Source organism: Tupaia chinensis, unplaced genomic scaffold, assembly GCF_000334495.1.
Source record: "Tupaia chinensis unplaced genomic scaffold, TupChi_1.0 Scaffold149552_1, whole genome shotgun sequence".
NCBI classification, from domain to species: domain Eukaryota; kingdom Metazoa; phylum Chordata; class Mammalia; order Scandentia; family Tupaiidae; genus Tupaia; species Tupaia belangeri.
In genome coordinates this window covers 1,308,316-1,319,621 of record NW_006209397.1, presented here as the reverse complement: position 1 = coordinate 1,319,621, position 11,306 = coordinate 1,308,316, and the positions used below count along the sequence as shown (strand labels likewise).

Below are 11,306 nucleotides of genomic sequence, written 5' to 3'. Positions count from 1 at the left end.
TTTCTCGCTTTCTATCTCTCTCTCTTTCTGGCGAGCACAGGTGCCCTATAGCAACAACTTCTCCAAAAAAAAAAAAAAAGATGAACTCTTGATACACAACAATGCAGGTGAATCTCAATTTTACTAGTGAAAGAAGACAGAAAAAAGGAGGCACATACTGCATGATGCCATTAATATAAAATTCTAGAAAAGACTAATTTATCTATGGATTCAAAAAATTATGAGAAAACTTTTGAGAGGATAAAATTTTTAATTATCTTGACTACAGTGACGCCTTCATAGGTATATGCATTTATCAAGGTTCATGAAATAAGACTTTATTGTGTGTCTAGTGTAGTTAAATAATTTTTTAAAGACCTATCTTCTATAGTCAGATGAAACCTGTCAGATAAAAGAGGTAGGAGACAGAAAAAATAAAATAAATTAAGAATTAATTAACTTGCAATGCTTGGTTTCTTAAATATCTACAACAAAAGATAACACTGTGATATGATATTTGTCATTGTATTCTTTGTATGTGTGTTTGTATGGCAGAGGTGGGTGGTGAAAGGATTATCTATCTTCTTATTGAGGAAGTTGTTAACATGTAAAAGTATGAATGTGCTAACAGAGTCCAGGTTAAGCATTATTTCATGTAGAAGCATAAACATTTATCCCCCTTCCCAATATCATAAAATAATGAGACAGAGAACATGTCACTATGCAAATAATTTATATATAACCTTATAAAAAAGAAATATATGATAGAGGTAATACTTATAAGTGTACTCACAGTAGAAAAATATATGGTATAATGCATAAATTAAATTGGCAATATACAGAAAAATAAACTTACTTTCTTTTAGGGACCTACTATATCAACTTAAACTAACAGATCAAAAAAGTGACAAAAATAAAAGTGTGTTATGGATACCCAAGGGAGTGTATAGGTCACAACAGTACTCTGGAAAAAATAAACCAGCTACTTTCAACCATTTTCATATTCTATAGCTAGGAAAAACATACTTCCAAAATTGAAGTCCCAATAGGTCTTCAACATGTTGAAATTGTTAATGAAAGTCCAAATTGAAAACCCCATTTGTTCTTTAATATATTAGTTTCGTATGACTTTCTTACAAGCTTTTTTCTATTTTTCTTTTTCTATGTTCCATGACAAACTTTCCAGTATCAGTGTGATTACTAACTCTTGAAAAGCATCTTCCAAAGCCCTCCAAGTAGGTAATTTTAGGATAAGAGTTGCAATAGAATCATATTTGCCTAATATGATGAGTTCGAACAGAGGTAATTTCTGAATGAGCTGCAGTTGCCATAAATCAAGGGCAAAATCAGTTTACTCATAGGATTTTACCACCATCAATTTCTTTCTTAATACAGTAGAAAATGAGCAAAGGACATTAATAGATCATTCTCTTCAATAAACATGTGAAAAGACAGTCAATCTTACCGTAAACCTAAAAAACACAAATACATGTCCTCCCAAGCCAGGAGAGGCAAGAGACCAGGCCTTAACAAGACACATTCATGGCTCCTGAAAACTAGTGATTTCAGGGAAAAGAGAAATGAAGATTTTCTACTGGTAATTCAGCCTTCAGCCTACAAACTCGAGTGTTGGGAGCTCCCTCAAGCCTTCTCTCTGACTCTGCCTCTCTCTACCTCTGTCTCTGTCTTCTCACTTTTCTGTAATTTTTCCTTTTTAAAATTTTTTAAGGTAAAGCATTTTTCCAGCTTTCAGCCCCTCCTTTCCCTTTATCTTGTTAATAATTCCCTCTCCTCCTCCAAACCCAGGAAAGGCAAGGGACCAAGCCTTCCCAAGACACCTTCATGGCTCCTGAGAAATAGTGATAGCATGCCATGCAGTTTTCTAATTTTTGCTTTTTTTAAAATTTTTTTTTTTTTACTTTTTTTCTTCTCTTTTTCTCTGTTTCTTGGTTGTTTTTGTTGCTGTTCTCTGTGTGTGTGTGTTTCCTTTTCTGCATGCTCCTGGATGCTCAGATTGAACTTCAAGTTTGGGAAGAAACATACCATCCATCAGATGACTAGAATCACCACAGGGTCACAAGAAATATGGGAAAGCAAGAAAATACCTCTCCTACAATGGAAAAGAATAACTCCTCTTCATACACAGACAGTTCAATTGAAATCATAGAAATGTCTGATAAAGAATTTAGAACATTCATAATAGCAAAGCTAATGGAGATGGAAGAGAAGAGAGACAATAAACTGAAGAAGAGAAAGGAGAAAGGAGCTGATGAGTTCCAGGAGGTGAGGAAATTCTTGCAAGATCTAAAAGAGGAATTATACATGTTACAAAAGAATCAAATGGAACTGTTAGAGATGAAGGCTATAATACAGGAAGTCAAAATCTCCCTTGAATGTATTAAAAGCATATTAGATCATACAGAAAATAGAATCTCAGATGTCGAAGAGAAATTGCTGGCCTAGAAAAATCCACCACAAAGACTGAGAAAATTACCCCAAAATTTGAGAATAATATATGAGAAATACTACATACCATCAAATATCCAGATATCTGGATAATTTGCACCCCAGAAGGCAAAGAGACTCGTAAGAGCATTGATAATCTATTCCATGAAATCCTGCAGGAAAACTTTCCAAACCTAGAGAGGTACTCAAAGATCCAGTCACAAGAAATACAAAGGACACCAAATAAAATCAACTCAAGAAGATCTTCTCTAAGACACATTATAGCCAGATTGACCAAAACCACAGAAAAAGACAAGATACTAAGTTTGGCAAGAGAGAAATGGCAAGTTATCTACAAAGAATATCCCATCAGGCTAACAGCAGACCTATCATCAGAAACAATGTGAGGGAGGAAAGAATGAGAAAATATATTCAAAGTGTTAAGGGAAAAGCAATTTTAACCAAGAATACTGTAGCTGGCAAGACTATCCTACATATGAGAAGAAAAGACAAGAACATCCTCAGATAAACAAAACCTGAAAGAATTTACCAACACCAGACCAGATCTCCAAGAAATTTTCAAGGGAGTGCTGTGTCAGGAAAATTAAATGCAGACTCACAGAAATAAGAGTCCAAAAACTAATAAAATGACCAACTTAATCATAGGAACAAGTCTGGAGTTGAATATTATATCCCAGAATTCAATTGGGAAGACCGAACCACAACAGAAGATAGGTTAAGTACATGAGACTGTACTGGTGAAATAGCATTCCGTGACTATTGACTAAAATATTGCTATTTTTCTTCTAGGCTTTGTTTTCCAGTTTGAAGAGTTTTTGTCCTGTCTTGAGCTGTCAATAGGTTCATGTACCTACTATTTGATCCAAATACTAACATGTTCCTAGGGTTTAAGTTTTAAGCAAATTTCCTTACCAATTCAAAACTGCTTTTCTTGAAATTAGTAGCTGAACTTGGTATTGAAAGTAGTTAGGTTATTTAAGAAATTGTGTGATCAATACAATGTGAGGGGAAAAGGAATGGAAGACAACTGTGGACACCAGAGATAGTGTGAGAAGAGGATGGAAAAGGGTAGAGGGTCAGGCATAGAGGTAAATATACATATATGAAACTAGAAATGATAAGTTATTTTTGATAACATATATGATTAAGCTACTATGCAGTATATTCTGGATTTGAAACTACATTTTGTATGCTGTGATGATTAGGGGATGAATGTAAATTAATTAATTAAAAAATGTTTCAGGAGGGGAAAAAACCATGAACTTTCTTGAAATTAAAAAAAATGCATATTTGATGACTGCAGTAAGCTATACAGCCCCAGCTAGGTCCTATTTTATAGTATGTTCATTCTACTCACTGAGGTTTATACCTAAAGTCAGACTTATGTTCATGGATATGCATTTATCAGCTGTGCTTCCTATTGGAAATATTTAGATTAATTAAGTTCATTAGCGAATCAATAAAATGGGGGGGGAAGTACAGAAAGCAACCATGGATACCAGAGACAGTGTGGGAGGAGGGTGAGACATGGCAGAGGGTGAGAGATAAGGAATCAAGGATGGTACAAAAAAAGCAAAATATACAGGAAATAAGAAATGGAAAATTATTTGTTGATGATAACACGTATGTTGATGTGCTTGATTGAGCCAATATACAGTGTATTCTGGATGGGAAATCTCATTTTGTATGCTGTAATGGTGCATAGTGAGTGAATGTAAATAAATAAACTTAAATTAAAAAAGAAACACAAATTCATGATATTAATATATCAATTTGTAAATATTCATTAAAAATGTGAATCATATTTATTTCCTAGTGTGTTTTAATTTACTTTTAATTTTTTATTTGTATTTTTTAAAGAATGATTTATTTAAATTTATTTATTATTATTATTTTTCCATTTGACCAGAGAGAGAGAGGGAAAGTGAGAAAACAAGCTGCCAGATCCAGAACTTGAACCATGGTTAGCCATGTGAGAGTACAACACTTCAATCACCAGTCTCCTGCCGGCCCTCTTCCTTGTATTTTAAGGTACTGCCTGAATTTTTTCAATGAGCATATATCATGGTAACAAGATATAACATTATTTTAAAACTGCTTCGTTAGATGTTTACCAGAGAATTTTGGCCAATGAAAGAGAACCAAGCAATTTATTAAGTAAGATAAAGGTTTATGAGACTAAAATATCACCAATTAAATGGTACCAGAATAATCTGGATCCCTAATTTATTACTGACTCCAAAATACTAATTCCCGATGGTATAATGTTTAACATGTATATGAAACCATAAAACTACTATAAAAACACAAAAACATTCATTTTAAAATAATTTCTATCATTTTAAGTAAAAACAATAAGTTAGATAAAAATATTTATAGTGTAATATAACCTCATTGATTTAAATAATTCTTTCTATGTATAAATTTGATAAAAATTATGAAATGAAGGGATATGTACCCAGCAAATTTTATTCACCATTATACCACCATCTTTTACTCTATGTGCCTGGAATAGGACAGACTCAAAAGTTATTAAGTGAATGACAAGATAAATGAAATTTTATGCACTGTTGGTGGAGTTATACATTGGGATAACTTTTCTGGAGACAGTTTGACAATATGTATAAAATATTAAAATAACTATACAATTTAGTCCAGCACTCCCCTTTCAAAGAATTTATCCCATGATTAATTTTCACAAGTGTATTGAGGTACATATTCCACATATCCAGGGCCAATTATATTTTTTCTTTATTCATGATAAGAGTGCATACATGTACACATGAGAATAAGAGACACAGAGAGAGAGAGAGAAATCCTCCACAGAGTCTAGTAAGGAAGTCATCTTTCTCCAGTTCTCCTGCTTATTAGATTTTAGTGTATTTCAGGCTGACCTGGCTAGGAATTCAAATCCATGTGGGATCTGGCTGCTCTTAAGCAGCAGATTATGCTGTATCCCAGGACCAGATCTCAAAATTATTTTATAACAGGAAAAATGTGTGTTTACAAGGGGACTGATTTTGTGGAAATATGAGAGTTCTTTAGAAAGTTCATGGATAAATGAAATTAAAGTATGAGTTTAGGCGCAGCATAGCGGCACAATAGGTAACAAACTGTACTGCAGTACTGGAAGTCATATGGCCTAAGAGTTTCAGATTCAAAAGTCAACCTTAAAACATGCCAGGAACATGTGCACCTATATCCAAGATCCTGACAAGCTGGAGGCCTAGAGATAGGGAATCATGGTGAGGAGACTCTGCTGAGGGTTCTTCATTCTCTCTCACTCTATTTTTCCTCTGTTTCTTGAACACCTGTGTACTATCATGAATAAAATAATGAATAATAATAAAAGAAATCTTCAACTTGTCTTTAAAAAAATGTATGCGCTGGACCAGCAGGTGGTATGGTGGTTAAGGCATGGACTCCCAGATAGCCTACCCATGTTTGAGTCCTGAATCTGGAGGCTTGAAAATCACACTGGGCACTTGTGCCTGTGTGTCCACAATTCCAGAAGGAGAATGGAGGGGATGGGATTGTGGCATGGTCATCCCCCCCTGGGAAGGTGATTTTTCACATTCCCTCTCTCTGTCTCTCTCCACTGAGTACATATGCCCTATCACAAAAACCAAAAAAGAAAAAAAAGAGAGAAAGAAAAAGTATGAAATTATTGAATCCACCTATAGTTTTCTCATAATATGCATTTTCCATGAACTTTCTAATGATCCCGCATGGCTGCCTTAGAATGTGAGTTTGGATAAATAAACTAGGGAAATTATTTCCATGAAATGTGCATCTATTTAAAAATAAGATATTAATCATTTACTATGAAAATAAAGCCTCAATTAATCGATAAATTAAATGAGCAGATCATAAACCATAATGTGTTCTCAAATAAAAAAATAGAATAGTACCCATGAATAGGCAGATGTATATATGCACAAGGAAATTTCTGGAAGAAAATAAGTTAAAATGCTCTCACAGTGCTTCTCGTTCGATGGTTTAAGTTATGTGTTTTTACTATCACTAAAATTTTGTATATTGGAGTTTTATCTTTACAATGCTCATATTCTTCGATAATCAGACATAAATGATAAGAGTATTCACAAAATAGAATATCCTTTCTTAACTTTAAAAAAAATGACCAAATGATAAAGCAGAAATCTTGCAAAAAAAAAGTAGCATAAAGGTCATTTTAATATTTTCCCTCAATTGAAATAAATAGTTCATCATATTTTATATTTTAATTTACTAGTTGTGAACTATGACCAGATTTAGACAGTGAATACCTTTAAGAAGGTTATTTTCTATATTAGTATGCCAAATCACCTCTGGATTTTTTCTGCTACCATAGAAATATCAAGAAATCTTCCAATTAAATCTCAAAAAGAGTATAGCCTGTGAATTTTTATTCAAATACAGAAGAATAATTCTTGTCATTCATAAAAAGATGGGCTAAATGTTCCTTACCTTTCAATGAAAAGTAAACACTGGTCTTTTTGGTTGTACCAAGAGAGTTATTCTGTAGGCTGAAAATAATCCTGTAAATAAAAATAACAAACACCGGTTTTTAAACTTCATTTTACAAAAGTTTAGCCACATATTACTGTACTTGCAAATCATACTTTAGTATGGTCATAATTTTACAATATTAAAAGGAAATTTATGGCAGATGATACCGTACGCACTGACAGAGGATGCACTTTCATTAGTACAGCTTCCCCCTCCCATCCTGCTGTTGCTGGAACTGAAACCTGCTGCACAAAATTAAAAAACAAACTGTCTACTTTCTGATAATACTATCTAATATTTGAATACTCCCTTTTTTTTTTTAATCTACAAGGTTGTTACAGGCATTTAGAAAGGCAACTTGGCAAGTTAGCAGTAAGGTTGAGGTATATCATATGCCATTTTAAAAAGAGAAAAATAGTAAAAATGGTGTAACTGACTCACGGCAACATGGGTTCGCAAACCTTGTAGATGGATATAAACCAGGCTTGCCAAATATCACACACAGCACTTATTACATATGCTACGTGGAATGCAATATGCCTGCTGTCTAGCCCCTCCCCCCTCTGCCAATAAATGACTCCCCTTTTTGCCAGTGTAAATATACCTGCTCGTAGCGTATTTAAAGAAAATCGTTTTTTTACTCCCAGTTTTCCATAGTCACATTACCCAATGTAGCCATTTGAAGCATTTCTATCCAGTTATTTATTTATTTTTTTAAAAGCAAGATTTTTTTTTTTTTTTTGGTCTGGAGTCCCGTGACAAATCAAATGGGAATCCAGGATGGGATGGATGGGAGAAGGAAGACACGCCTCTTCTTCCTTGTTAGGCAATGCAGCTTGTATTTTTACCTTATGCTTGTGCTTTTTTGTTGTTGTTTAATTACAAAATAAAAGTATAAAATTTTTGAAGGAACTAAAACAATTCTCTTCCAAGGGTGAGTACATCAGTCACCAGTTTCTGGAAAGATGGGCGGAGCCAGTAGCCTGTGGCGTTTAGCCATCCATTGGGCCCAGTGTTTGCCAATCAAGGTTCTCCAGCAAATGAGGAGCGAACTAAAGGTACACTGGGCAGGAAATTAAGGAGAGGTCTGACAGCAAGGGGAGGGGGCTTCGCGAGCTAAAGCGAAAAAGAGATCTCGGGGTCTCACACTGCGCCATTCAACTGCGGCACGCGTCCTTCAGCCACAGCCACAGCCCGGAGAGAGGCCCTGTAGCTGCTGCCGTCGCCTAGGCTTTTTTCTGCCACTGCCATCTCAGCGCCGGTCCCTGCTGCTCCATCTCCAACTCGCCCTGTGCTGCTGCTGCTGCTGCTGCCTACTCTTCCTCTTCCTCCTCCTCCTCCGCCGCCGCCGCCACCGTTGCCATCGCCGCCACCACCACCACCTCTGCAGCCCGAGCCTCCTACTCTGCCATCCAAGCATCCGTGAGTCATTTTCTGCCCATCTCCGGGCGCGCGGTCTCTACAGTAGTCACTACCCTGAGATTTGCAGGCTTGCAACATGGCAGAAGCGGATCTTAAAATGGTCTTGGAACCTGCCGCCCAGGGTGTTGCTGAAGAGGAGATGGCTAGCTCCACTAGTGATTCTGGGGAAGAATCTGATAGCAGTAGCTCTAGCAGCAACAGTAGTTGCAGGAGCGCGGCCACCGCGCCCCCAACCGCCAGCCGCTTATACGGAAAGAAGAGGGTACCTGAGCCTTCCAGAAGGGCGCGGCGAGCTCCTTCTGGTACAAATTTCGTGGATAAGCTGCCCCAGGCAGTTAGAAATCGTGTGCAGGCGCTCAGAAATATTCAAGATGAATGTGACAAGGTAGATGCCCTGTTCTTAAAGGCAATTCATGATCTTGAAAGAAAATATGCTGAGCTCAATAAGCCTCTATATGATAGGCGATTTCAAATAATCAATGCAGAATATGAACCTACGGAAGAAGAATGTGAGTGGAATTCAGAGGATGAGGAGTTTAGCAGTGATGAGGAGGTGCAGGATGACACTCCTAGTGAAATGCCTCCTTTAGAGGGTGAGGAAGAAGAAGATCCTAAGGAAAAACCTGAAGTGAAGATTGAAGAAAAGGAAGTTGCTAAAAAAATTCCTGAAGTAATGTCTGAAGAAAAGGAATATCCAAAAGAAATTTCTGAGGTAATGTCTGAAGAAAAGGAAGTTCCTAAAGAAAGTCCTGAGGTAAAGGCTGAAGAAAAGGAAGTTCCTAAAGAAATCTCTGAGGTAAAGGCTGAAGAGAAAGCAGATTGTAACCTATGTGTGGAGGCAATGCCTGAAGTAAAAGAAGATCCTAAAGTCTCCGAGGCAAAGGCAGAAGATAAAGAGCAGCCTAAAGCAATAGAGGCTAAGGCAAGGGTTCCAGTAAGAGAGGCTCATAAGAGATTTCCAGAGGAAAGGCCCAGAGAAAGAGTGAATCTTAAAAGAGCTAGGAAGGGAAAACCTAAAAGAGAAGATCCTAAAGGCATTCCTAGCTATTGGTTGACTGTTTTGAAGAATGTTGACAAGCTTGGGCCTATGATTCAGAAGTATGATGAGCCCATTCTGAAGTTCTTGTCTGATGTTAGCCTGAAGTTCTCAAAACCTGGCCAGCCTATAAGTTACACCTTTGAATTTTATTTTCTGCCCAATCCATATTTCAGAAATGAAGTGCTTATGAAGACATATATAATAAAGTCAAAACCAGATCATAATGATCCCTTCTTCTCTTGGGGATGGGAAATAGAAGATTGCAAAGGCTGTAAGATAGATTGGAGAAGAGGAAAGGATGTTACTGTGACAACCACCCACAGTCGCACCACTGCTACTGGCGAAATTGAAATCCAGCCAAGAGTGGTTCCTAATGCATCATTCTTCAATTTCTTTAGTCCTCCTGAGATTCCAAAGATTGGAAAACTAGAACCAAGAGAAGATGCTATACTTGATGAGGACTTTGAAATTGGTCAAATTTTACATGATAATGTCATTCTGAAATCAGTATATTACTATACAGGGGAAGTTAATGGTACCTATTATCAAGATGTCAAAGATTATTGAATAATGTCATTCTGAAATCAGTATATTACTATACAGGGGAAGTTAATGGTACCTATTATCAAGCTTTCAAAGATTATGGAAACAGAAAATATAAAAAATGAGAAAGAGGCTGGCTGAAAGAATTTTCAAGAATCAAAAAATTCAAGCAGAAGTTAAGCAGGTTCATATAGTCTTGCAAAACAAATAAGAAAACCTGCCCTATAACCTGAACAGTCTTGTGTTTTTGTATTTTCTTGGTAGTCCAATTTAAAAACTTGTCCTGAAAAGTGTTTAAGTATCAGTTTATTCTATTTAGCCTGTTGTACTGTAATATCTTCAAAATATGTAAACTGCTATTATCTAAAGCATGTTTGTTTGGTGCTACAGAGTTGATTTTTGTGAAGTCTTTTTGTCATGTTTCTATTAGAGTATAGCCATGAAAACTGTCAGAATTATTAACTGAGACAAAGATTTGCTTTATAAAAAAAAAAGTCCCTACCCTAAAGTACCAATGTAAGTGTTCTTTTTTTTTTCCATTTTCCTTTTCCCAGCCCAGAAGACTAAGGGTTTAAATCTGCTTGCACTAGCTGTGCCTTCATTACTTTGCTATACAGTGTTTATACTAACTAGAACAGTGCATTGTGAAATTTGACTGCTTGGGAAAAAAAAATGATTAGCATATATTTAAGAATGTCTGTGAAGACCACATTTGATAAGACTGTGAGCTTGTTTATGTGACATAGTGGTCTATAAATCTGATCATAATGAAGTTATTGTTTACCATTGAGGTGTTAATATAACAAAGTATTTTTTAAATGTTTCTTCATCTTATATTGTGAAATTGTAAACTAAAGATACCACATTTTCTTTATAATATGTTCTACTTTACCTGTCACTGAAAATGATCACTTTACATCATTTGATACTTTTTTCATGTTCTTTTATTGTAATCTAAAATAAATAAATGCCAAATAAAGTGTTGTGCTATGAAAATCTACCATTTTTTCCTAATTATATATAAAGTGGTGTTTATAGAAAAAAGTAGAGAATGCTGATGAAAAGGAAAATTTAACAAAGGAGCTGCTATTAATGTTCTGATATATTTCCCAGATCTTAGCTATTCTGTTAGGGTATACCCATCCAAATTAAGAAATAGGACAGGGAGGAATAAGCAGACAAGGGAGGGAAAGAAGTGAAAGAGGAATAGAAAGGCAACTAGAAAAGTGGAGGAGGGAGGGGAAGAGGGGTGGGGAGGAAGGATAGGAGATGGATGAGAAGGGCATTAGAGGGGAGGGGAGGAATTTGGAGGGAAGAGTTGGAAGGGGAGAGAGTAGAAGGAATGGGA

At 35.9% G+C, this 11,306-nt stretch overlaps 1 protein-coding gene across 1 annotated transcript; it reads left to right on the top strand.

Moving 5' to 3' along the window:
• Window positions 1-8,417: 8,417 nt before the first annotated feature.
• Window positions 8,418-10,917, top strand: NAP1L3 (nucleosome assembly protein 1 like 3). Its single transcript, XM_014585349.2, has 2 exons — window positions 8,418-9,950; window positions 10,025-10,917. Exons 1-2 carry the CDS (start codon window positions 8,453-8,455, stop codon window positions 10,081-10,083), a joined length of 1,557 nt encoding a protein of 518 aa, XP_014440835.1. The 5' UTR covers window positions 8,418-8,452; the 3' UTR covers window positions 10,084-10,917.
• The last annotated feature ends 389 nt before the right edge of the window (window positions 10,918-11,306 follow it).

Bases quoted from the DNA above. Each gene is read 5' to 3' on its own strand.
- NAP1L3 (XM_014585349.2), top strand. From the start codon at position 8,453: ATGGCAGAAGCGGATCTTAAAATGGTCTTGGAACCTGCCGCCCAGGGT. The intron at 9,951-10,024 runs GTACCTATTATC...ATACAGGGGAAG, and splicing joins CTATACAGGGGAAGTTAATG to TTAATGGTACCTATTATCAA.